This window comes from Hemitrygon akajei, chromosome 3 (genome assembly GCF_048418815.1).
Source record: "Hemitrygon akajei chromosome 3, sHemAka1.3, whole genome shotgun sequence".
Classification (NCBI taxonomy): Eukaryota; Metazoa; Chordata; class Chondrichthyes; order Myliobatiformes; family Dasyatidae; genus Hemitrygon; species Hemitrygon akajei.
Window position 1 is genome coordinate 142,178,708 of NC_133126.1, and position 27,348 is coordinate 142,206,055.

At 38.0% G+C, this 27,348-nt stretch overlaps 2 protein-coding genes across 4 annotated transcripts in view; one reads left to right on the forward strand and one right to left on the reverse strand.

Annotated features, from left to right (window-relative positions):
* LOC140724038 (guanylate cyclase soluble subunit beta-2-like) overlaps window positions 1-21,569 on the forward strand; it is a 42,840-nt gene extending 21,271 nt beyond the window's left edge. For both annotated transcript variants that reach the window (XM_073038536.1, XM_073038537.1), the window contains exons 6-16: window positions 1,588-1,805; window positions 3,050-3,158; window positions 3,429-3,532; window positions 8,694-8,910; window positions 14,217-14,537; window positions 18,244-18,392; window positions 18,845-18,991; window positions 19,142-19,296; window positions 19,474-19,679; window positions 20,185-20,295; window positions 20,373-21,569. In XM_073038536.1, the coding sequence (XP_072894637.1) occupies window positions 1,588-1,805; window positions 3,050-3,158; window positions 3,429-3,532; window positions 8,694-8,910; window positions 14,217-14,537; window positions 18,244-18,392; window positions 18,845-18,991; window positions 19,142-19,296; window positions 19,474-19,679; window positions 20,185-20,295; window positions 20,373-20,530 (1,895 nt within the window). In that variant the 3' untranslated portion in view covers window positions 20,531-21,569. The remainder of the gene's footprint in view (window positions 1-1,587; window positions 1,806-3,049; window positions 3,159-3,428; window positions 3,533-8,693; window positions 8,911-14,216; window positions 14,538-18,243; window positions 18,393-18,844; window positions 18,992-19,141; window positions 19,297-19,473; window positions 19,680-20,184; window positions 20,296-20,372) is intronic.
* A 99-nt stretch (window positions 21,570-21,668) lies between these two features.
* LOC140724059 (putative coiled-coil domain-containing protein 195) lies at window positions 21,669-26,413 on the reverse strand. Of its 2 annotated transcripts, none has more exons than XM_073038546.1 (3): window positions 26,176-26,413; window positions 24,428-24,692; window positions 21,669-21,821 (listed from the first exon to the last, which is right to left on the reverse strand). In XM_073038546.1, the coding sequence occupies exons 1-3, from the start codon at window positions 26,411-26,413 to the stop codon at window positions 21,689-21,691; spliced, it is 636 nt and encodes a 211-aa protein (XP_072894647.1). In that variant the 3' UTR covers window positions 21,669-21,688. The 2 variants fall into 2 exon arrangements, with proteins under 2 accessions (XP_072894647.1, XP_072894654.1); XM_073038553.1 differs by having other exon boundaries at window positions 24,428-24,685; window positions 26,163-26,413.
* Between the last annotated feature and the right edge of the window lie 935 nt (window positions 26,414-27,348).

Genomic DNA, 27,348 nt, shown 5'->3' on the forward strand with positions numbered 1-27,348 from the left:
ATGATAAATGTCGCTTTCTGGATGCAGTGCCTCCTGTAGATATTACCAATGGAGGGCCATGGTTGTGCCCAAAATGTATTGGGCAGAGTCCCTACTCTCTACAGCTTCTTACATTGCATGCATTTGAATTGCCATACCAGATCATGATGCAGCCAGTGAGGATACTCTCAACAGCACCTCTCAATGACAAACCAAACCTCCTTATCCTCATAGGAAAGTAAAGATGCTGGTGAGGTTTCTTTATGATTGCATCTATGTGCTGGGTCTAGGACAGGTTACCCAATATGTTAAAATCCAGGCAATTAAACTTGTTGAATCTCATCACAACTGATCACCCCAATGTAAACTGGTGCATGTCCGCGCTCCTCCCCCTTGCTGAAATCAACAATCAGCTTTTGAGTTTTGCTGACAATGAGTGAGGGATTGTTTTTGTGGCTCCACTCAACCACATGAGTAACACGTTCCGGTAAGCGGATTCAACACTGTTATGTATTTAGTATTGAGATACTGTACGTTCACAGTCTCAAGTCTCACCTGCCAAGCAGAGTGAACCCCCTTGTCAGGAAAGGAGTTATCCATGATGACTAAGAAATCCTCCACAGCAATTAAATCTTTAGGCCTGAATGGGACAACTTAAACTTTACAATGCTGTATAGTAATTGTATAATATGGTGTACTGTGTATATTTTTGAGATGTATTTTCTGTTGAGTTAGAGTTTATAGTTAAGCGGGGAGGAATGTTGTGTATTTAGTATTTAAGTAAAATTTGAGTAATCTATATTTTGGTCAATTAAGTATCCTTGTTCAATTAAATAACTGATTACAAGTTATACTTATAAATATGTGGATTGCATATGTCATCATGCTACCACGTGAAACGTGTGCACCTCCCTTAAAGTAAACATGAAGTTAGACCTGCATTTCAGACTCCCATGTCTTCCTTTGAATTAGTTTAATGTTCTGAGGTTACAACACATTACAATCACCACATGTGATTCATCCATCACCAGCAGTGTCATCAGTGAACTTGAAGATGGCTTTAGAGCTGTGCTTAGCAACACAGTTGTGTGGGTGTAGGGAGTGCTTTTGAAGTGTTCCTTCCAATTGGCAAGACTGCTTCACGATCCGTGATGACCCTATCCCATTCCTGGCTCTCAATAGAATGAGCTCTTAGGATTTAGTCCATAGATGGCCATCTCTATATAATGTGCTATGAGGCAAAAAAAAAAGACAAAAAATAGGGACGTGACTTTTAAGTGTACTGCCTCACAATTTCCTGCTGCTTATTTATTGCTGATATTTATGACAGCTGTTTTGGCTCATCTCAGGATGGTCTTTTGATCTGTGCAAAACTTCGTAGAAGACAGAGTTTAAATATTTTGTACACTATAAGTGTTCTTGAACCTGGGTAATGTAATGTTTGCTGGAAACCCTTGTACCACTTTTATTGTACTTTTCCTTTGTATCCCCAAATTCTTGTTTATTTATGTTTTCAGTTTTTCAGTTTTCAGTTTTCAATTTTCAGTTTTTTTCAAGAGAACATATAGCCTCCATAACATTGCACAAAAATCTGCTTATCTTCCACAGGGATAATCAGAGCAGCAGCAATGGACTTCTTTAACAGTGAAGTCACCATGGAAATTGTGAGACATATGGAAGAAGAAGAGCAAACGGGTAAAAAGGAGCATGTTGTATTTTTGGTTTCTCAGAAGCCAATTTATTCAAAGAAACTTGGCAAATTGTCTACAATCCCACAGCACTTGGCTGAGACTCACAACCAAAGTGAAAAACAGTTAAATAAAATGGTAGGTTCACAGTTCTATTGATATTGCAGTAACAAGCCAATTTAAACTTTGAGTCCGTGAAAGATCCACTTTATGTGTCCACCACTTAGGAAAGACTAAAGGCATTAAGTTCAACTCTGCTGGAAACTTCACATTTTTCCTATCAAACTCACTACACCCCAATCCTTTGCTTTAAGCACAGCCAACTCTTGAGATGCATGGTCAGCTCCATAATCCTCTTTAACATACAGAAGGACAATTTTGACACTTGTATCACTGGGAATGTACACTCAGTGGCCACTTTACTAGCTACAGCAGTACCTAATAAAGTGTCCACTGAACCTCTTGATCATGTCTGCATGCCTTAATGCATTGAGTTGCTGCAACATACAAACACAATTGGCTGATTAGATATTTGCATTATTGTGCAAGTGTAAAGCCATACCTAATAAAATGGCCATGAGTGCTGTGTTTAATTGTATAAATATTGCATGATTTTTTACTGTAGACCTCAAGATAAATAGTGCTTTCCTCACCACTCAGGCATTCTCCACACCAGTAAATATCACTTTACATATACGTTTGCTGTTTATATTCTGGTCCCACCCAAAACCTCTAGAGAGATAAATATGGCACGAATCCCATCTACAATATTGTTAATTAAAGATGAACATTTTTAGATATATTTTCACCAGTGATGTCATTGTTATAACCTCCTTCAGCCTTGATCTTACTATTCCTGTAATTTGGTCTGTGTTTACTCCTCCATTGGTACTCATACCCTCTATCTCTAATTTTCTTTTAGCTACTTTGAGACAACATCTACCTATTTAATGATGGATTTAATACATATTTGTATAACTCAGGCTGCCATTTTCTTCCTTTTTCTTTTCTGTTATTATTCATTCACACATTGTCAATGTTGTCACAAGGCCAGTGTTTTATGCTAGATCTATTCATATACTTGGATTTCAATTCCTCAGTGTGATTCAAATTTATTCTACCTTATCAAAAGTCTGGATCTTTGGATGCTTGCCCAATAATGAGGTCATTATACTCCCATACTCTTGTGTTTTTATGATGTACATTGCAATTTTTGACAGAAAGTATGCTTTAAGTTTACAAGTTTGTTACAGAGGATAGAGAAATAAATCTAATTGTATCACGCAGTTTGATTAACCATTGATTTTTTGTGCCACATATTTAAATGATCAAAAACTTAAAAAATGTATTAAGTGGATATTCAACAAGTCCATGTGTTTCAGGAAGTAGAAAAAACGATGAACAGAGGCACGAACAAAACTTGTAACTCTAGAAGCCCTGCCAAGATAAACCACTGGGATACAATTCGTTGGATTGTCAAATCAGGAAAAGGTAATACTTGTACTGTTGTCCCCCAGTAGAAAGCAACAAGTGGTGTTAAATCTAACCTGTATACAAACAATTACTTTTCATGTGTTGTAAAGCTTTGTTTCAGAAATTGAGGAGTAACGATGTAGTAATGTCTGTCAGTTTCATTCATCTATGTTTTGAGTGATCTCTAATCAGCTTCAGCAATTTTTAATTACGTATTTGTAACTTCAAATGGTTTTACAATATATTATGCAGTAGTCTCTTGAATATTGAATTCCTTTTTCTTCATAGGAAGACTGTTAAGAGATTTTGAACCAGTTTATCCTGACAAACTGTGGATAGAGGCAACAACATTTTGTAATTCTTTTCCTTTTCACATTGTCTTCAACCAGGAGGTGGGTTTTCATTCTATTTGTTCTTTCAATTGTTTCTGAGCAACTCTTTGCATGACTATTAAACCATATTTTCTTCTGAGTTGTCACATTTCTTTTCTGAAGACATAGTTACCTAGAAATTAAGAACATCATACAGTTGTTGGACAGTAGGCCAAGAATATTTCATCTGAAAGCCCAGTAATTGAAATTTCAGTTGTGCACAGGTCCAGAGCTATTGACAAAATCTTGCACCAAGGAAGATGCTCCTCACCTGCTTTGCCATTGCTCAACATGGAAAGATCTAGTAGAAAAAATGGAGATCATGGTCGAGAGAGGTTAGTGGTGGAGGTGGTCAGGATTCAGGACAGGCATGATGTTAAGGGTGATGAGAAGGATAAGGGGTGGGAGATAAATTGTTCGAGGAATTAGGGAAGATGTCAGTTGCCAGGGGCGGGAGAGGGGTTGCTGATGGATAGGCCACCATGTATGTATCGTCACCTTGTGCATTTGGCATCAGGTGTCTGAAAGAGCTGAAATAAAACTGTAGATTGTATGCATTTCACATAAATCTCTACTTATTTTACCTTAACTATATTTAGTTTTTTTAAAACATGCAATTGCATAATAAAGAATAACAAAGCATTACATGATCCAAGTTTAAAGATGACTACTTTCCATGTGTACATGCCATGAAATAATTCACCCTGAATTCTATTATTCTTATGCAAGTTCATGTAGGATCACTTGCTAGCAGCAGCAAAATTAGAAACCCAATTCAACCCTGGAACATCTGGATAGTAGATGCATGCATCAAGATGCTCTTTATCGATTAAAGCTCAGCATTGAATATTCTCATCCTCTCAAAACTAACCAATAAGCTTCAAGACCTTGGCCTCAGTACCTCCTTGTGCAATTGAATCCTCAATTTCCTCACTTGCAGACGACAATCAGTTTGGATTGGCAACAACATCCATCAGCACAGCTCCAATGCGATATTTAAGCTTGCTGATGACTCCACTGTCACTGGCCGAATCAAAGGTGGCGACAAATCAGCATAAAGGATATAGGAGGGAGATCAAAAATCTGGCTGAGTGGTGCCATAACAACAACAACAACAACAATAATGTCAGCAGGACCAAGGAGCTGATTATTGAGTTCAGGAAGAGGAAACCAGAGATCCATGAGCCAGTCCTCAGTGGGGATCAGAAGTGAAGAGGGTCAGCGTCTTTAGATTCCTCGGTGTTATCATCTCAGAGGATTTGACCTGGGCCCAGCGAATAGGTGCAATTACAAAGAAAGCACAGCAGTGCATCTACTTCCTTAGAAGTTTGCCAAGATTCGGCATGAAATCTAAAACTTTGACAAACTTCAATGAAGGTGTGCTGGGGAGTATATTGGCTGGTTGGATCAAGGCCTGGTATAGTAACACCAATGCCCTTGAATGGCGAATCCTACAAAAAGTAGGGAATATGATCCAGTCCATCACAGATAAAGTCCTCCGTGACGGGGAGCACTTGGTAAGCACACTCCTTACACAAATGCATTCACACGCAAGCAAACATTGCCTTATTGTTCTGCTGAGCTGATCTATTCTTTTAATGGGTCCTAAACTGAGCTGATGTGCTTGGGTTGGCTTTATGGTGCCTTTCCCACCAGACACGGGGAATATGCAATTTCTTTAGTAATGGGGATATGTAAATATGTATTATGTTGTTTGAATACTGTATTTAACATAGATACTTCTGATTATTTTGGAATATAATTGTAGCAACATTGTGGGGCACATCATATTCTAATTCATGTCTTAAGTTAACTTTGTTGGCAATTAAAGATGGTATGTTCTTGTGTTAAAACAAAAGGAAGATGATTGCCCTCATCAGGGGAAAGAGATAGGTGCTGCCAAGTGTTCAAGCTGGATAAGAATAAGAATGGAGCTATTATTGTGTTTTCTGGTAGATACCTTTTTGGTAAATATTGGCAGTTTTCACTATTTTCGCTAATTTTTGTAAGTTTGATTTTTGACGCATTGAATAAACATCCTTGCGTGAACGTGCTAAGCAACTCCATTTTTCCTTTGGTCACAACCCATGTATCTAACATATGGTGGCAGTGGTGGGATGGCCAGTTGCAAGATGGTGCATTAACTTGGGGGAAGGTGGAATTGTGGTCCCAACCCAGCCAAACCCCTGAGGCTAAATATGGAGCAGATGCCCAGGAAACAGCAGAGATCTCAGAGGAGGAAGAACTTCAGCCCAGGGCCAAGCTCAGGCCAGAAGCAAAAGGGCCTTCCAGTAGCACCAGCTCTAAACCCTCCCTGGAAAATCTGTACCGAGACTTTCTGTCTGCCCAGCAGAGGAGAGATGATACTATGAGAAAGGAACTTCAAAGCCTGTGGAAGGGTCTCAGGATGCCTTCTTATCAAATAGGGTGATGATTTTGGGAACTTTTCCTCAGGTCGCGAGGGCGTGGCCCGGATATGGGAATGGCCAGAGGAGGAGTGGGTCTGCCAGCTAGTGTCACTTTGGATGGGTAGAGCTTTCATAGCCTGCACTGCAATGGATGAAGAGAGGTCCACAACTATCCTGACCTGAAGGAGGTGCTGCTGGCTAAATTTCAGCAGAAACCTATCACCAATGCTTCTGTTCCAGTACTCTACCACCAGGGGAGTCACCCACCTGAGGTGTCTCTACCGTCAATAGATTCAACCAGAGCAGAAATCCAAGGAGGAGATTAAGGAAGCCATTATTCTGGAGCAGCTGCTGTTGGTTCTTCCTCCAGACAGCAGGACATGGGTTCAAGAGCACGAGCCAGCAGAACGGCTCAGCCTGACTTGCCCTGCAGTACCTCAATGCCCACTAGAGGGCGCCATTATGACCATCATTCTGAAGCACCAGAGACCCTAACCCTCCAAGGACTCTCAGGGCAACTCTTCAGAAGTGGTGGGGGGGGGGGGGGGGGAAGAAGAAAAGAGGGCAAAGAACCTTTGGTAGTTCCTTCTAAGACTTTCATTTGTTACCATTGTCAGCAGCCAGGTCATAAGTCCTCTGTGTGTCCTCTCAAGAAGCCCAAATTTTCAGTTATGTGCAAGGTACCAAGAGACAAAGAACATGATGATGGTGATAATAAATGTAATGATTGTTAGCATGTTAATGGAAAACAAGCAGAATGTGAGGAGAAAGAGCCTATGTTTATAATAGCCAAAGTTAATGGGAAACCAGTCAAAGCTCTTTTCGACTCTGGTAACTCACTGTAATTAAGTAAGAAAAATTATTAACCCTGCCTTTGGTGTTGATTACGATCACCAATGGATAGAAGAGGACAGGTGGATGTTGCATACTTGGATTTCTAGAAGGCATTCAATAAGATGCCACGTAAAAGACTTATGCATAAGATAAAGATGCATAGAGTTGGGTGTAATGTATTAGCATGGGTAGAGGATAGGTTAACCGCTAGAAGGCAGAGAGCTGGGATAAATAGATGTTTCTCTGTTTGGCAGTCAGTGGTGTGTGGAGTGTCACAGGAGTCAGTGGTGGGCCCACAGTTCTTCACAATATACATTAACGATTTGGAATAGAGGACCGAGTGTAGTGTATCTAAGTTTGCTGATGACATTAAATTGAATGGAAAAACATATTGTGCAGAAGATGGGGAGATTCTGCACAGACATATAGATAGATTAAGTGAATGAGCAAGGGTCTGGCAGATGGAGTACAATATTGGTAAATGCAAGGTGATGCACTTTGGAAGGAAAAACAGAAGATATGATTATTATTTAAATAGTGAAAGATTGCAACATGCTGTTGTGCAGAGAAGCTTGGGAATGCATGAATCACGAAAGGCTGGTTTGCAGGTGCAACAGGTTATCAAGAAGGCAAATGGAATGTTGGCCTTCATTGCTCGAGGGAGTAAATTTAAGACAGGGAAGTTATGCTTAACTGTACTGGGTGCTGGCGAGGCCCCGCCTGGAATACTGCATGCAATTCTGGTCTCCTTGCTTGAGGAAAGATATACTACCTTTGGAGGTAGTGCAGGGGAGGTTTATGAGGTTGATTCTAGAGAAGAGGGGGTTAACTTATGAAGAGAGATTGACTCGGCTGGGACTATGCTTACTGAAATTCAGAAGAATAAGACTACTACTATGTTGACTCAGGCCCAGGAGGTCGGCGTTCGGCACTTTCATGCCTTACAAGGTGCGAAACGAAAGACTGTGCGGTGCGCCACTCCTAACACAGACAGTAGGTGGCCGCTGACTCACAAGGAGTTCATCGGCCCTTTGACAGGTTTTGTTTTTAGTCTTGCTCGGCGCTTATGCACCCTTCTCCCTGGTTAACCGAAGTGCACCAGGGGCTGTGCCGGTTTAGTCGCCGACAACCCGACCCGATGAGAGGGGGTCTTGTAGAAACATAAAAAATTATAAAGCAATACGTAACGTAGAGGCAGGAAAGTTGTTTCCACCGGTAGGTGAGATTAGAGCTAGGGAACATAGGTCAAGATTAGCAGGAATCAAATTAGGATGGCAATGAGGACAAACAGCTTTTCCCAGAAAATCGTGTATCTTTGAAATTTGTTTTCCAGGGAAGAAGTAGAAACTACCTCATTAAACATATTTAAGACAAAATTGGTTAGATTTTTTGCACAGCAGGAAAATTAAGGGTTAAAGGGAAAAGGCAAGCGGTGGAGCTGAGTCCACAGCCAGTTCAGCTGCGATCTGATTGCATGGTAGAACAGGTTTGATGACCTAGAGGCCCGACTTCAGCTCCTGTATCTTACATGAGGAGAATAATTGCCACACAGATTGTGGTTAATATCTGAGATTCTGTAACTACCTGATAGTGGTGGAATCATATTCCAGAAAACTTCCAAAGCACAACTGGACACATTGAAAAAAGACTCATTTGTAGGGTCAAGGGAGAAATTTGGTTATGTTCAACAAATTCATCAGTTCTTTCAATGGGCCAGAACAAGTTTTCTACCAAGTACTTTCCTTACAAGATCAAATGTTTTATCATATCCTACTTTTGACAAAACAAGTTGGGAATTTTCATTTCCTGTTAACCAAAATGTATTAAATTTAACTGATTTATCAGTGCTATTGACTTGTGTTATCAGTGCATACTTATTATGCAAATTGTATATGGACTTTTGTAATATATTCTGGTTAATACTTTGCTTGTCTTTTAAGCTTAGAGTAAAGCAAGCAGGAACCAAAATACAGAAGATTGTCCCAGGTCTTGCAACAATGGACATCCAACTTGATGCATATTTCACCATCGTTCACCCAGAAGTAACATTCAACATTTCAACTATACGGAAATTTATTAATAGCCCATTCCTGTTAAGAACGAAACAGGCAATGATGCTAGAATCATGGAAGCATTGTCCAATGCTGGAACTAAGAGGTGTGTGAGAAAAACAAGGAGTAGAAGATATAAGTCTAAAGTTAAATATAGGTTGCAATGTAAGTTTAATGAGAAAAACTATAATTGAATTTACAAATCACAACTCTTCCCAATATAATTTATTTCTGCTATCCTATACCTGATCACATATCTGCACCTCACCTGCTTTCCGATTTTGACATTCTCATATAATCTCTTCCTACATGATGGCTTTTCCTGAATATTGTAATGAGAATTCATCACTATTAATAGGATGAGGTGGAATTTCATTATCCAGAGGGTGGTGAATCTGTGAACTTCTTTGCCATGGGTGGCTGTGGAGGCCAAGTCATTGGGTATATTTAAAGTGTAGGTTGATAGGCTCTTGATAAGTAAGGGTATTAGAAGTTATGGGGAGAAGCAGGAGAATGGAGTTGAGGGGGATAATAACATTGCTATTACGGAATGGTGGAGCGGACACAATGGGCCGAATGGCCTAATTCTACTCCTACGTCTTATGGTGTTTGGGTATCAACCACCTAACTCCTCCTGATTTTAATTCCATTTAATTCAGTGAAATCTAACTCTGGGATGGATATACTTTAGATGGTTGATACTAAAGTCCTTATTTGATAATGACCAAAAATAGTTTCCTACTGCTATGTGTGGCTTCCCTACATTTTGAACCACACTTTGTGTCAAATGTTTGCATTTCCTGTGTCCTAATCACTGCACCATTATGCCTCAGAGCACCTGTCTCTCTTTTTACCTTACACATCCATCTTCTTTGACAAAGGGTTTTATTGTTCTCCTTCTTTTCTTTTCTAGCCTTGTCATATGCTTTCCTTGCCTGAACTTACGAAGAAGTTTGAAGTTTGAGGCGTCTCCAGTTGTTGCTATTGTGATATAAATACATGTTGTTAATATGAGCAAATCAAAAATCTTAAAGCATTTTAAGTTGCAACCAAAGCAATATGTTCTACAAACTGCATTGCCAATGCTCAGTTTTAGAATGCTTTCTTTCTAATTTGATAAGAAGTTAGAGGGATTGCTTTGTCGACAACCTTCGCTCCATATATCATAAAGCCAGGATCTCCCAGTCACCATCCATTTTAATTCCACTTCTTATTCCCACATTGACATGTCAATCTATAACCCCCTCCTCTACTGCCATGTTGAGCCCAGATGTAGACTAGAGGAGAAACACTTCTTATTTTAGGAGATCTAGGCCTCATATGGAGCCAGTGATCATTAATGGAGAATGTGTGGAGCAGGTTAAGACCTACAAGTATCTGGGAGTACAGTTAGACGAGAAGCTAGACTGGACTGCCAACACAGATGCCTTGTGCAGGAAGGCATAGAGTCGACTGTACTTCCTAAGAAGGTTGGCGTCATTCAATGTCTGTAGTGAGATGCTGAAGATGTTCTATAGGTCAGTTGTGGAGAGCGCCCTCTTCTTTGTGGTGGCGTGTTGGGGAGGAAGCATTAAGAAGAGGGACGCCTCACGTCTTAATAAGCTGGTAAGGAAGGCGGGCTCTGTCGTGGGCAAAGTACTGGAGAGTTTAACATCGGTAGCTGAGCGAAGGGCGCTGAGTAGGCTACGGTCAATTATGGATAACTCTGAACATCCTCTACATAGCACCATCCAGAGACAGAGAAGCAGTTTCAGCGACAGGTTACTATCGATGCAATGCTCCTCAGACAGGATGAAGAGGTCAATACTCCCCAATGCCATTAGGCTTTACAATTCTACCGCCAGGACTTAAGAACTTTTTAAAAGCTATTATTAATGCTTTTTGAGATAGTGATTTAGATGCATATCATATTTTTTTTACTGAGTTAAGTATTGTATGTAAGTAGTTTTGCTACAACAAGTGTATGGGACATTGGAAAAAAAAGTTGAATTTCCCCATGGGGATGAATAAAGTATCTATCTATCTATCTATCTATCTATCTATCTATTCCATCTTAGTGGTTTCCACCTAATGGTTTCAACATTGTTTTCTCTAACTTCTGGTAACTACAGTACTCCCTTCTCTCTCTGCACCCACATTTCTTTTCACTTATCCCTCTGGCCCTTTAATGCTTTTTTTCCCCCTTTCTCTCCCTCTTCACTTGCCCATCACCCGCTCTTTTCTCCTTCTCGTTTCCCACCCTGTTCCTTTTATTCCATGACCAACTGTTCTCATCTACCAGATTCCTTCTTCTTCAACCCTTTGCCTCTTCCATCAACAGTCATCCAGTTTTCTACATCATTTCCTTTCCCCCTGCCACCTTAAGTGGATTCACCTATCACCTGTGCTGCTCCCTCTTCCCCACCTGCCCTTTTATTCTTGCTTCTGCCCTCTTTCTTCCCACCCTGATGTAGGACCTCAATTCGAACTGTTGACTTTTTCATTTTCCTCCATAGAGACTGCCTGGCCCACTGAGTTAATCTCATGTAATTTTTTCATTTAGGATGATAAGCATTTTATAAGAACAGATATTTTGCTGATATCCAGACATCAGATTGACTGCCCAGTGCCATTGTGGCATCCTTAAGAACAGGGAGTTCACCAGGCTCATTTTGGAATTGAGAGGGGTTAAGCTATGAGGAAAGATTGATTGCCAATAGTTCTGGAACTCTTTGCATGATTTTATTCTCAAATTCTACTATTCTGGCATTAACGTGTTGCGTAAGCAAGCACTAAAAATACCTTGCACAGAATGCTAACATGTCGCAATCCTGGATAAATCAAGGTTCTGGTGTATCTTGTTTTTAATTCTTTTCACGGTATTTGCAGCAAACGGTGTGTGATGAAAATGTAACAAAATCCACTACGAGAAGCTTTGCATATTGGGAACCTCAAAAGACCAAATGTTAACCAGATTAAGAGCTAGAGCATGGGACACAGCAGTGTACACTGTGGATGAATTCCTCAACTGATAACTATTAAGAAATAGTTTTATAGAACTGTAATATTTTTGCTAGTGTTCTAATTTGTTCTGTATTTCATTAAAATTCATAATTTGTTACTCAGTTAAATGGTAGTTTGTTTTTTTAAAATAATTTTTAAACTATTTCCATGAAACTTCAGCTAATTCAGGCAGCCGCTTGGCTGGGCCAAAATGTACTGATCCTCAAGTATCCCAATTAAGCAGAATCCACTGTACTTGCAAATTTATAGATATTCTTAATTATAGCTATCTTGTAAGTGTAAATTAATGACACTTCTTCTGTAGCAACTTACATGTTAATGAAATTTGAAACTTCATACAATATAAATAACTTATTTATTTAACCCTATTGTTAAATAAATAACATAAAAACTGTAGAAGTTGTCAACCTGAAATAGAATCAGAAAATGCTGGAAATATCCATTGCATTGAATCTTTGATTCCATTTTTCTTTCCTGATTATGCTAATCATGGCAAAATTCTCTGTTTTGATTTCACAGCTTTTAAAAAAATTTGACTGAAGAGCTCCCACCATTTGAAATGGATAATTATAACTTATAATGCATGGTTGGGAACGTACAGCCCATTTTAAACAATGCAACACACACAAAATGCTGGAGGAACTCAGCAGGTCAGGCAGCATCTATGGAAATGGATAGATTGTTGACTTTTCGGGCCAAGCCCCCAAAAACATCGACTATTTATTTCCATAGATGCTAACTGACCTGTTGAGTTCACAGTCAAGTGAACATGATTTGGACCATGTTAGTCACATAGTTATGCTTGTACGCCACAACTTGATCTAATGTGTTCCAGGCTTTGGTTATTTTGTTCTGAGCAGCCTTTGAGTCTGCAAATCAACATTTAACATACTCCACCATTCCTTACAATGCATGAAATAGTTACACATGACTCTTGCCATATTGAAAGGCTTCCACTTCCAACAAAACTGAATGAGAGCATATATTTTACAGTCAACATAATTATTAAATCTGTACTTTTCTCACAAAAAGGTGCCCTGTAATGGGAGATGCTAACAGAAAATATTGGAATGGATTTTGCTTTATTCGACCATTTAAGTCAGAGAACAATCTTGTGAGATTATTTGCAACTACTGAATTGAATTGAATTGAATTGAACTGAATTTATTTCTTACATCCTTCATAAACATGAGGAATAAAAATCTTTATTTTGTGTCTCCATCTGAATGTGCAACGTGCAAATTATAGTAATTTGTAATAGTATGTACAGTAAGATATACAACAGATAACTAATGCCACATTTCAGAATGAGGCAACGTCCTTAATGTGGAAATGCAGAGTTATTTCTTTACTTTGAAGTTTGTGACTCTTAAGTATTCATTAATCCACTTTCACGTGGGCAAGCACTGAACTAGTCATTTTCCTTAAAACTATTTTATGTTGTATTGTTTGTACAGATCTGTTATTTTGTCTGTTTTCTCAAATGACTTTCATCATTTGTTCATTTCTGAGACATCTTTGACTTTGACAGGGTAATTATGATTTCAGCTTTGTTTTAATGCTGTGAGAGACCCATTTGGACTTCCTTCCCCAGGCCACAATCCCTACATATCAAATGTGAGATTGTACGCTCTGATACCACATATGTTACCTCATCAGTGACACCAGTGATTAAAATTTCCCCACTTTCATTCATTCTGCTGCAGCCCATGGAAACTTGCTGGGCAAGCAGAAACATTTCCAATTATACTTAAGCAGGTCTACTTTCATCAACATTCAGTTAACAAGTGAGAAAGTGTTATCCTACAGAACTCATGCACTGTGTTAATGCAAAAAGTGTTAGCTGTTATTAATTAGGTATTCAAACTCAACCCCAATGGTTCTAAGCTTTCACCTTTTAGGTTTATGTATACCATGTATGGATAGTGCCTCTTTATTTTATGTCTTATATAGAAATTAAATATTATTTAAATCTGAAATACATCTCCATCAGATTCTTGTTTGAAATTTGCAAAGCTTTTCCTCTCAATTTACACCATAAATGTACCTTTGACAATGGTCAGTTCTAAAAGAATCTGCCTTTGGCATTATATGTAGCCCGCAGAACGTCGCTGTGGTTCACCGGTGCCATCTTGCACTGAACTCGAGAAATTCTAGAAGTTGCATCGTTAAGTAGAGAGATTTCTGGAATTTTTTACACGTACCACTTTAAAGCACATGTAGAGGAATATACCAACAATTTTAAGGGAGTCAGGCTTAGACACAATATATTTCAATAGACAAATACATCTGAGAGAAATGTACTTAAACCTGGTAAAACCAAAGAGTATTGTGACAGTTACTAAGGTTTAATTCTCATTAGGTAATCGAATAAGTGCTTCTTACACTGATTTTTATCTTTTTTTCCAGGTCAAATGGTGTGGATGGATCACTGTCAATGCATGTTGTATCTGTGCTCTCCTCTTTTGCGCAATTTACAGGAGCTCGAAGAAAGACATATGCACGTTGCGGATATTGCCGCTCATGATGTGACCAGGGATCTTATTCTTCTGAATCAGCAGAGGCTTGCTGAGATGGAATTATCCAATCAGCTCGAAAGAAAGAAAGAAGAACTGCGGATCCTCTCCAAGCATCTAGAGGAAGAGAAAATGAAAACGGAAGCATTGCTCTATGCAATGCTTCCGAAACATGTGGCTAACCAACTCAAAGAAGGCAAAAAAGTCGAGGCAGGTGAATAGATTTGAAGCAGTTAAAATGAATATTAAAGTAATCTATTGACTCTGGGGAGCTAATACACTGTCAAATTTCAAAAATGGTAATTAGAACATCAGGTAATGAGAATAAATCTAGCCCCCCCCCCCCTTCCCCACCTTCTTATTCTGGTACCTCGCCCTTCCTTTTCAGTCCTGAGCAAGGGTCTTGACCCAAAACGTCAATTGTTTATTCATTTCCATAGATGCTGCCTGACCTGCTGAGTTCCTCCAGCATTTTGTGTGTGTTGCTTTAGATTCTCAGCATCTGCAGACATTCTCATGTTTCTGATAATAAATGAAGTAGGCTTCAAATACAAGATTAAAAATGGACTCAGGTTTTATTAATAAAACTACTGCACATGAGCTACCCAACCTCTGATGATTATTAACTGGGATTAAAAATGGACAGCATTATAAAGACAGGTGCCTCATTAATATATATAATGTAAGTTGAGTAACTAAATGTTTGTCAACAGTATTCCTCGCCCATTCTGGTGTAGTTTAAAATGTAAATATGAGAAATTCTGCAGATGCTGGAAATCCAAAGCAACACACACAAAATGCTGGAGGAACTCAACAGGTCAGTTAGCACCTATGGAAATAAATAGTCGATGTTTTTGGGGGCTTGGCCCGAAAAGTCAACAATCTATCCATTTCCATAGATGCTGCCTGACCTGCTGAGTTCCTCCAGCATTTTGTGTGTGTTGCATTGTTTAAAATGGGCTGTATGTTCCCAACCATGCATTATAAGTTAAAATTATCCATTTCAAATAGTGGGAGCTCTTCCGTCAAATTTTTTTAAAAGCTGTGAAATCAAAACAGAGTATTTTGCCATGATTAGCATAATCAGGAAAGAATAATGGAATCAAAGATTCAATGCAATGGATATTTCCAGCATTTTCTGATTCTATTTCAGGTTGACAACTTCTACAGTTTTTATGTTATTTATTTAACAATAGGGTTAAATAAATAAGTTATTTATATTGTATGAAGTTTCAAATTTCATTAACATGTAAGTTGCTACAGAAGAAGTGTCATTAATTTACACTTACAAGATAGCTATAATTAAGAATATCTATAAATTTGCAAGTACAGTGGATTCTGCTTAATTGGGATACTTGAGGATCAGTATATTTTGGCCCAGCCAAGCGGCTGCCTGAATTAGCTGAAGTTTCATGGAAATAGTTTAAAAATTATAAAAAAAACAAACTACCATTTAACTGAGTAACAAATTATGAATTTTAATGAAATACAGAACAAATTAGAACACTAGCAATAATATTACAGTTCTATAAAACTATTTCTTAATAGTTATCAGTTGAGGAATTCATCCACAGTGTACACTGCTGTGTTCTTTTGATTGACCTATTAATATATCAGTGTGTTGGCGCTTGGCCAAGTGGTTAAGGTGTTCGCCTAGTGATCTGAAGGTCACTAGTTAAAGCCTTGGCTGAGGCTGCGTGTGTGTCCTTGAGCAAAGCACTTAACCATACATTGCTCTGTGACGACACCGGTGCCAAGCTGTATGGGTCCTAATGCCCTTCCCTTGGACGACATCAGCAGTGTGGAGAGGGGAGACTTGCAGCTTGGGCAATTGCCAGTCTTCCATAAAAAAATAACCTTCCCAAGGTGCAAATCCATGGTCTATCGAGACTAACGGAGGCCTACTACCTACAATATATCAGTGCTGACATCTGGTGCAGATAACGGACTGCCTTCATATAATGCATTCAAAGTTTGACTCCTCCATTTTCATTGTAATATTCAAGATTGTCAAAACCTTCAAATTCTTTGTAGCTCCTAACTTGATGAAGTAGTGAAATCATTTCATTTTCATTGCCAGCCATTTCTGAAATCTCCAAGCCTGAATGTTTGAAACCACAGTGAGCAAATCAGTTCCAAAATGTTCTTCTGCTTATTTGTTGCCAGCAGTGACAAAACTCACTATATTTGAACAGAAACCTACACAATTGATGCTACTTAGCTAGCGCCTGCCGCTACTTGACTGACACACAACAGACGATATTTGGTGTTAGTGGCGTGCACTTATGAGGCGCTACACATCACGCTGTGCTCTAAGCACACGTGCATGTGACTAATACTAGTTAGAAACTTCAGTGACTTGTGTGATCACTAAACACCATGCTCTAAGCACACATGCATGCAACTGATGCTAGCTGGAAACTTCAGCAACTAGGTAGAGACACCCGGCCGATTAAGTAGCATAGTGTCCCAAAAAAAATGAAGCGAATACCAGCTATTTTGTTGATTAGATTTTGTTCTTTAGTATTTGTGCGAAATAGGCAGCTGCCTCAATTAACCTGAATGACCTGAAAAATTGATAAAAATTGGTGTAAGAAGCACTTATTCAATTACCTCATGAAATTAAACTTTAGTAACTATCACAGTATTCTTCGGTTTTGCCAAGTTGAAGTACATTTCTTTCAGATATATTCTTCCATTGAAATATATTGCAACTATGTCTGTCTCTCAATTAACTATTATAAAGACAAATGAGAAAAATATTAAGCAAATGTCTTTTCAGTAATTTAAGGACTAAATTAAGTAATTTACATAAAAGAATAGTTTAAGGAATAATTTCCAAGGGGGCTTAGTTGAAGCAGACAACTTCCCAGGGAAGTTTCATCCATGGCGCATTTAGAGGGCAGTGTGGTCACTTGGCCTGTCCAATGCCATCAGCGAGAAACCAAACCATCTGAACTTTAACCACCTTGATCAATGCAAATCAATGATAATCACCTTGATCAATGCAAATTAGAACCTGCTAAATAAAAAATTACGATGTGGCTGCACCTTAATTGATCTTATTAGTTATATGAGTACAATGGCCTTCAGCCCCTAGGTTATAAATATAAGAGTTGGATTGTAATTTCTGAGCAGAATATAGAGCGGCTTCAAGCTGATTTAGAGAAGTAGACTGCGAAAGTATATATATGACAAATGCAGTACGTGTTGAAAAAAATATGAAAGGTTGTTGAAAAGGCCATTCCAAAAACCGATATCCAAATTGAATAAATATCAGAAAGAATTTATAAAAATTGCATTGGCAGTAGCCAAAAAGGCTATTGCAGTTACTTGGAAATTGGATACATATTTAAGTATAGATCGTTGGAAGAAAGAAATTTATGGCTGTATTCCACTTGAAAAAAATACTTATAATTTAAGAGATAAATATGAAATATTTTTGAAAATTTGGCGCCCTTATTTACAAAAGATAGGATTAAATATATAAGTGCTCCGAAGATGAAATAATTGGTTACTTGGGGAAAGAAATAAATATATATACTAAAGTTATTACGAACTCCATGGAGCATGTGGGGATCTTCCGATATCCAGGCATTCCTTCTTTTTTTTTTCTTTCTTCTTTTTTTTTCTATAGGGATGTTAGGGGGGAGGAGTTAAGGGGAGGGGGGATGGGTAACATACATTTTCTTTTTCATACACTTTTATTCTGTAACTACTTGAAAACACAATAAAAAAAGTTTAATAAAAAAAAAAGAAAAGGCCATTCCTAGCTAAAGTAGGTAGGGGAAAAATACCTTGATACTGCCTTTGCAGAGAAACAGTCAAACTTCGAGTTTCATGAATGAATAACATAAACATTGTTTTCAGGAACTTAGTGAGATTATTGCTGATGTTATGTTTTTTTTATTCTACTGTAGGTGAATTCAAAGAGTGCACCATACTGTTCAGTGACGTTGTGGCATTCACTAGTATTTGTGCTCAATGTGAACCAATTCAAATAGTGGTTATGCTTAACACCGTGTACCTAAAGTTTGACAGGTTAACCACAGTTCATGATGTTTACAAGGTATCACGATTCTTCATTCATTGATTGTAAAGGAAGGCAATAATATGTGTTATTTCTTCAACAGTAGGGTTAATGCTGTACTGTACAAAGTTAAAATTTCATTAACATCTAAACTGCCACATAAAAAAAGATGTCACTAATTCAGAATGACAATTTTAGTTTAGTCTCATTAGTATATTGAAGTGCCCTGATAAGTGCTTTTGCTGGTGCAAGTAAGGGGAGGAGGAGGACGGTTGATGTTTTTGCTGCTGCTTGTGCGTGGAAGGCGGGGGGGTGGGGAGGTAGTTTTGGGGTTCTGACCTTTTTGTCAGTCATTCTTTGGGCTTTTTTTCCATTTTCTGGACGTCTGCAAAGAGTAAGAATTTCAGGTTGTATACCGTATACATTCTCTGATATTAAGCTGAAACATTAAATATGGTATTAATGAAATATCTTTGTTCCAAATTGCAAAGGTAGAGACAGTAGGAGATGCTTACATGGTAGTCGGAGGAGTTCCTGTTCCAGTTTCTTCTCACGCTGAAAGGGTAGCAAATTTTAGCTTGGCAATGATCATAGCAGCTAAAGGTGTAACAAATCCTGTGACTGGAAAACCTATCCAGGTATCTTATTTTAAATTTGAATTTTATTAAAAATGAAATACTTATTGATCAATACATTGGATTCTGCTAAATATTAGATCATATGAAAGGGGATACTTTTGATTGATCTTATTAGTTATATGAATACAAATGCCTCTCTTTTTTATAAAGATAAGAGTTGGAGTAACAACAGGCCCAGTCTTGGCTGGAGTCGTTGGGGAAAAGATGCCTCGATATTGCCTTTTTGGAGACACAGTCAACACAGCTTCCAGAATGGAAAGTCATGGAGTGCCAAACAAAATTCACCTCAGTCCCAGTGCTTTCAAGTAAGATATGCAATTCAATATATTTGTAGCATAAATGTAATAATATGCATAAGAAGTCCTGCAGTGTTTAAAAAAACCAAAAAGGTAGCTAGCCTTACGGCAAATTTCCATTGAAGCGATGAGGACCCTAGCTTCAATGAAAAACTGAGATTTAATTTTATTTGGTTTCTGTTTCAGTGCACTCAAAGATAAAAGCTTTGAAATACATGAAAGAGGTGAGATTGATGTTAAAGGGAAAGGGAAGATGTGCACTTATTTCCTCATTAGAAATTTGAAGGCATCAGAAAATGAAATCCTGGGAAGGCCACAAAGGGAATCAGATTCCGGCCAAGACTCTGTCTTGTCTCTGTTTGAATCAAACACAGAAGGTGCCAGTCATAAAGGTATATATTAATTCATAAGTCAAAAAATATAAAATATAATATTAACATCCTAAATTAGGGAGGATTGAGGCTTCAGACTTGGAGTTCTCATGCAAAATAAATATAATCCTGGAAATTTGTAGTTATGATTGTAAAAATGTCTGTGTTTTATGTTGATAAACTTTGCAATTGACATCAACTGGGCTGTTAAATATATCTGGATGTTGCTGTCAGTACTGTCATAGTCTTCGCTAAGACATTAATTGCAGAATTTGTACAATAGCATAAATTTCATCCTCTTTCACTCTTCATTGTAAAAAACAACAATGTTATGTCTTATTAAATAATGATATGTAACCTCATAATTATGGTGATCATATCCTTACCCTTAGAAAAGGTAGTTTCATACTTTTGAGCTGTTTCTAAGAACTCTTCCAGGAGAAGCACTTTTTAGTTGCTCAGTTTCTAGAATTTATGTTTGAATATATGGTATTGCCTTTTTCAGAAGTATTTTTCTTTTGGTTAGTTGCTAAATGCAGTGAATCCCAGGATCGGCAATCCACAGTTTTAATGAAATACAACAGTACACACGAGGATGTCCCTGAAAACTATTATCCAGCAACAAAACACTGCACAGGTACACTGCAGCTTTTTCAATAAACCATCGACTTGTTGGAAAGGCATGACATATTGAGATTTATTTCTCATTCACAGGAAGGACACATGACTCAGAAAGTTACGGGAGCTTCCACAGTGTCCATATCACTCAGCAGTCATGTGATGTGAATCAGATTCCAAAAGATCTCAATGAACAAGCAACAGGGAAACACAATCAGAAGAAAGTGAAGTCAAACTTATGTATTTTACAATAAATGCTCCAAATAAGAACAAAATATTACTACGACTTCTTAGTTTTCACAAAGCTATGTGTTGTGCGAAATCGTCAGTCTAAATTTTCCAAATGTCAAATAAAAAATGGATCATGATATACAAATTCACAGCTAGAGTTTTAACATTTGTTTAATATTGTTAGTTAAATTGCAATTTTTAATGAACAGCACATTCTGACACCGTGTGAATTTTAAAAATGTAATACACAGTATTTATGTTTCAAGAATCCAGAGACGGCCATGTATATACAGCCAGATGACAATGCAATTTTAATATTTTTAGAAACTTTAAACAATTTTAACTGAAGACATTATGTAAAATGAACATTCATATTTATGCAGCATTAAAAATGTTCCACATGTTAAAGACTGTGTTGTCCCAGTTCAACATGACTCCCAGATATAATGGTTTCCTCCTTCTTCTATAGCAAGGGTTGATGATCCTGAGGCTGAGGTGGTTTAAGTCACTTCCTTGAAAGTGTAATGCAATTATTCTCTTTCCACTGAACTCTCAAAGGTTTTGTCTGCCTTTTAAATATACAACCCACCTTTGAAAATTTAGTCACATCTGCTTTACTATGCTGTTCGGCAAGTGTGCTAAACATCATTATTACCTCAGCTTAAAAACTAACATTTCTCTTGTTGACCCATTAATGCGTAGTGTGTTTGACTCACCAGTATTCAGAAAATACATTCATTATTTCAATTTTGGAAGGAGAAAGTACGTCTGGCTATGCAAGTGCCACAGTTCCTAAAAATAATGCAAATGTTTTTCTAATGCCATTTTCCCAACATACACTTACAGAAATAATTTTGAATGGTAAATAAAAGGCACATATATGGTGTAATCACAGAATTCTCCTCAACTGAATTGAATAATTATATTTTGGGCTTCTTATTCACACTTTACCACAGCTTTAGTAAATTTGAAATTCTTATCAGTGGCATCACACATAAAGAATTTCCTTAGTACATTGTATACTGAAGATGTACATTTGAACCATGTTAAATCAGTCATGGAAATGCATGTATCACAGACCTAATAACGGCATCTTGACCTTTATGAAAACCATTAGTAAAAAAACAGAATAATTCTTTGCAAACATGTTTGTAAAACAGTTCAAATGGAAAATAAATCACTTAGAAGTCGACTTCCTGAATAGGAGGCAGCTGATCACAATTCTGATACCCTGAACACTGGGAAGAGCCTTGATTTTCAGAATGGGATACAACATCAACTGGCAAAAGGAATGTTACCGACTTCATTTTATACCTGTTGAAAAAATACCAATAAATCTGATTAGGACTCTATATAGAATAGACTGCTTTTCTTTACTTTGCGACGATAATCTATTTGTGGTTGTCTCTGAACAGGTGTCAGTGTATATCTAACAGATTTAAGTTGGATCATAACATTTAAACAAGTTTGAAATTAGAAAATTCTAGGTTGGAAATATGAAATTAAAACAGAAAATGCGGGGAACTTTGTTGAAGGGTCTTCAATCTAAAACTTTGCTTCTTTCCAGAGGAACTGCCTGTTTGCTGAGCGCTTTTTTAAAAAAAATAATGGCTGAACATAAATACAGACTTACATTAGGATTGTGTAAATTCAAGGCAATGGTTGTATTTTTGTATATTTCAAATGGTTGAATTTGCTCCATATCTTTTCTAACTACTACTGTACACAGTTCATTTAACAATTATGCTTTTGCATGCTAATCTACGTTGTGTTATCATCTGATAAGTGGCATGTGCTTAAAAGTGAAATAGTGAGAGTTCAGAGTCAGAATTTCACTGCAAGAGTTAGGAGCAAAGATGATAAGTTTAGGGACCCTTGGTTAAGAAAGAATGTTAATGGTTTAAAGTCTATAGGGGATTTAAGAAAGAACTTACTGCAGTTCTATATCCTATATTCCTTCATAAGAAATTAGAAGGGCTAAAAAGGACCATAAATTGACCTTGATAGGTTGGATTAAGGAGAAACTGAAAACTTTTCATAAGTGTATTAGAAGCAAGACGTTAGCTGAGGCAGAAATGGGTCTCATCAGGAACCAAAGGGTAGTCTATGAGTGGAGCCTGGGGATATAAGCAAGGAGCTAAATGAATACCATTGGTATTCACCAGAGAGAAGGCTGTGGAGGATGAAGCAAGGGGAATGCTGATATTCTGGAACAGTCTATGTAAGGAAGAAGGAAGTATTCGAAATACTGGAGCACTTTAGAGCAGATAAATCTGCTCTGCCTTATAGGGTCTACCCAGGATGCTAAGGGAAGCAAGGGAGAGGAGTGCTATGTCTTGACAGAGGTTTTTGCATCTTCTTTAGCCTGGGATGAGGTATCAGAAGACTGGAGAATAGCTAATACTATACTCAGTAAGGATATGTAAACCACAGGCTGGAAGCTTTACAACCATGGTAGGAATGTTGTTGGAGAAGATTCTGAGAGACAGGATGTATGATTACTTGGAAAGAAAGAGACTGAATAGAAGGTGACAGCATGATTTTGTGCAGGGGATCTAACTGGAAGTCTGTAATAGATGACATACGTCTAGGATGCTTTTATTGTAGTATATATATAAATTAGATGGTTCGAATGCAGGTGATTCGACATAGTTGGCAGATGGTACAAAAGCTGGTGGAATCAGATATAACAAAGGTATTTGTCCAAGAATATAGTGGGACAGATCAGTGGGACAGTTGGACAGAGTGGCAGCAAATGGAATTTAATCCAGACAAGTGTGATGTATTACTATTTGGCAAGTAAATTCTGGTAGGCACATAGAGTAAATGGCAAGAATCTTAGGAATACTGATGGATCCCGGGGTGAAATCTATCACTCAGTGAAGGTAGTGACACAAATGGATTAGGTAGTAAAAAGAAGCATTTTTGTATGCTCATCTTCATAGCTTGAATCAGCCAGGAGCTGGCACATGATGTTGAATCTGTACAGATCACATGTTGGATCACATCTCGAGTACTGTGTACAGTTCTGCTTGCCAGACCACAGGGAGAATGTGGTAGCCACAGAAAGAGTGCAGAAGCTTCACCTGGATGCTGCCTGGAATGAAGGGCTGTAGTTATAGGGAGGGACTGGATAAACAGGGTTTATCTAGTGGAATGTAGGAGGCCAAAAGGTGACCAGACTAGAGGTTTAATAAATTATAAAGGGCAGAGGTAGAATAAATAGTCTTTTTCTCCAGGGTAGGGGAATCTAGAAATAGACAACACAGGTTTAAGGTGAAAGGAGAGAAACTTAAAGGAGATCTGATGGGTCAGATTTCATGCAGATGGTGGTGGTTATCTGAAATGAACCACCTGAAGAGGAGTTAGAGGCAGAAGCAATTAAAACCTTTAAAGTACACTTGCACAGGAGAGGTATTGGGGCATACAGGCATAATATCATAATAATGGCAATAGTGTGCATAGGAATCACCAGAAGGGCCTGTTTCTGTGCTGTATATTTCTGTGGTTGTATGTTTGTTTGCTTATTGCAGACATTTTGAATAAAAATTTGATTTACAAGAGGAAACATATGCAAAATGTGAATTAACTGTCACCTACTTTTGCTGCTCCACAGCTACTGATTGAGTTGGTGTGTGTCTGGAGCATTTTCTGCTAGATTTCCAGTTTCAACATACCCACTCAAGACACAACTAACTTCAGCTCTACATCATTATTTGAATGCATGTTTCATATTTACTGTAGATACCTTTTTTAAATATACAAACTTAACTAATATTATATAGACTCTAATTGATTTATTTTATGAAATCATTACATTCTTCTGAACTTTATATGCAAAAATTGGTCTAATATGAAGAGTTATTTTTGCAACATTGTTTATATCTTTGATCTAAGGAGCATTGTCTTTTAATGCTTACTTGCACTTATGTTCATATTCTTGGAATGGTGCATCTTGAGGACGTTTCTCTTCAGAGCTTTCAGCAGTTGGCAATTCAGCAAGAATCCCCTGGCCTTTCATGACTTTCATTATTGTGCAAGAGTGATTGTTTGCAGCTGAATCTGGTCCCTCTTGTTCACTCCTTTGATGGGTTTGATTTTGATCGGGAGCTTTGTGACATTTATTACCAATTGTGAAGGCATGTAAAGAAGATATGGAGTAGCGTCGCACTGTCATCCTGTTATCTGTAAACGAATATCAGTTATATCCAATGCAATAACTAGACTTGTTGAAACACACAAGTGGATCCTGCTGTCATTCCTCTTGTGTTCGAAGACAAGTAATACTCTGTAGGTACAGGTGTCCCCCGCTTAACGAATGTTTGTTTTATTTTATGTTTTGATTTTTGATTTGTAAAATCTTTTGATTTTACAAAAGACCTACATTTAGTAACCTGTTTTTGCATTACAAAGAGGATTTTCACTTTTACAAAAATTTTTCCCATATAAGTTAATGGTTCTTCGCTTTACGCCATTTCGGCTTAAGAAATGTTTCATAGGAGCACTCTACCTTTGTAAGGTGGAGGACACCTGTAATAGCAATTTACTAACTGGTATTGACCCCTTATACACTTTGAGTGTAAACCTTCTGAAAGAGACACTATTGTTCTGTATGCTGTGCTCTAAACATTCCCAGGATCAGAATGTGCATCATTTTAATGAGATCACTTTATTTCACACTGGAATAGATTTTTTTGGAGAATTCTAGGAAAACATTTTCATAATATAACTACATAGATGGGCAACGAATGCAGCGTCTGATTCTGGAAGGTAAACCATTCTTTTGACTCCATGGATGCTGCTTCAGCCATAGAATTCCTCCAGCACATTTTTACTCCGGATTCCAGCGTTAGCAATCTCTTGTGTCTCCAGAGTACAATTCATTGCATCTAAGAATACCAGAATGTATTCTGGTAAAACATGTTTCTTTTTAACATAAATCATACATCTGTTCCACTTTTGTTTGTCTGCTTATATTAGAATGAAGCAAATTACCAAATTTGTTGAAGATGGAAGAATATTGGAATATGCTGATAATGTTGATAAACAGCACAAGGTTTAGAAACTGAGATAGTAAGTGGACAGGAAATCAAACCCCCTACAGATGCTGGAAATCTGAAAATTTAATAAAAAACAGAAGTGACTGGAAATACTCAGCAAGTTAGGCAGGGTGAGTGGGAAGAGAAACAATGCTACCATTTCAGGTTGAGGAACCTTCCTCAGAACTGGGGAAGGGAAAAAAGAGTTTTTAGTTGATAAGAAGGTGGGGAGGAAGGAATTGAGCAGAGGAAATAGATCTGATACGATAGGACCAAAAGGAGTAATCCAGTAGTTAGTGGAACATAATTCTTCTTTGCCCAGATTATTTGATGCTGGGATTTGTCCAGCAGGCCCGGCTACATTAGTGTAGAGAAAAAAAAGAACTAAAATCACAGACTGACGTAAGTGGCCATCTATTGCAGGGGTAAAAGGAAAGCGTTACTTGACTTAATAAATTTAAGTTGGTGTACAGTACTAGCCGGAAAATTTTCACATGGAATCTACACATCTTCAAACTGAGGAATGGCGTTTAAGTATGGAAAGTTAGGAAATAGCCGAACATTGAAAATGATAGCGACCATGAGTAAATGCAGAATAAAATATTTCCCATTTCACTTGTTCTGTGTACCTCGGGGTTCTTCTTCCAGTACGGGGGCCGAGATATTCCTGCGCAGGTTAGCGTGCGTTAACGCCTCCTCGGATTTTAGCTGCTGGTGCAGAGCCGAAATTGTTGCTTCATCCAACGTTTCTGTTCGTTTACCGTTCTGACTTAACTTCACTCGGAGGGCCTTGTTTTCTGACTCCAATTTTTTCAAGTCGGAGCGCATTTCTTTGATGATCTGCCTGAGGCGCTTGTTGCTTTCCATGGTGCTGAAACCTGACAGCGCACCAGGCGGCTACACATTCAAACTCGCGTCCCTATGGCTGTGTTCGTTCACACTGAGCAATTTTCAATATTCACTCCTCGTCCAACCTATCAATGAATCCAGCTTCACACGCCAGAAGGTCACATTTATCAGCTGGTGATCAATAGGTTCGAGTAAAGAGACACAAAACCTTTTCAATAATTTATTTGCGAATTCAGATGGTTTCAGTTTTCAGTCTGACACTGGTTTGTAAGTTTAACCAAATGACAAGTGTAACGTGACACGCAGCATTGTTGGACTTGTCTTTTTATTTACAAATTTGATGCATTTCTCTGATAACTTCGCTGCTCTGTAAAAATCTACCGTGTCAGAGAGCAGCCACATTGTACACGTCAGGTTTCCATTTTTGTTTTCCACGTGGTAACTTCCATTTTAGTACTTCATCACTCAAATGCCTTTATAAATCTTGACAGGAAAATGGACCATTCCGTATGTCAAAGTGTTTCTTTTCTCCAACTCAGATTCTCAATTATTCATACTTTCCAAGGATCCAATGCAACCCTGTGTATTTATATTATGCAACAATACCTTGCTATAAACTGATTTAGGACGTATGAAGTACCTACTCTTTAAGCTATTCACCGTGCTACTTCATGATCAATGCTACCTTCCATATATTCACTAAGACATGAGAATAGAAAAGTGGTGGGTAAATTTGAGATGCCACGTTCCGGCGTTTAATATTGCATGCTCTGTTTGTTTGCAGTGCAGACGTCAGTGACTATGATCTGTGTTTCATGCTCTGTACAGACATGGTGCTTAACGTTTCTTGCAGAATAGATTGCCCGTGCACCAAAGGAGATGGCAAGTTCACTTTCGAATTTGGAAAGCATCTGAAGCAATTGATAAAGTATCAGAGCAAATAAATGAATCAT

What these genes read in the sequence shown, in the direction of transcription:
- LOC140724059 (XM_073038553.1), bottom strand. Translation starts at nt 26,413, where the DNA reads ATGGAAAGCAACAAGCGCCTCAGGCAGATCATCAAAGAAATGCGCTCC. An exon ending in CCCCGAGGTACACAGAACAA is followed by an intron (nt 24,686 to 26,162) that starts GTGAAATGGGAA and finishes TACAGATAACAG; the next exon opens with GATGACAGTGCGACGCTACT. An exon ending in GAATATGAACATAAGTGCAA is followed by an intron (nt 21,822 to 24,427) that starts GTAAGCATTAAA and finishes TTTTTTCAACAG; the next exon opens with GTATAAAATGAAGTCGGTAA.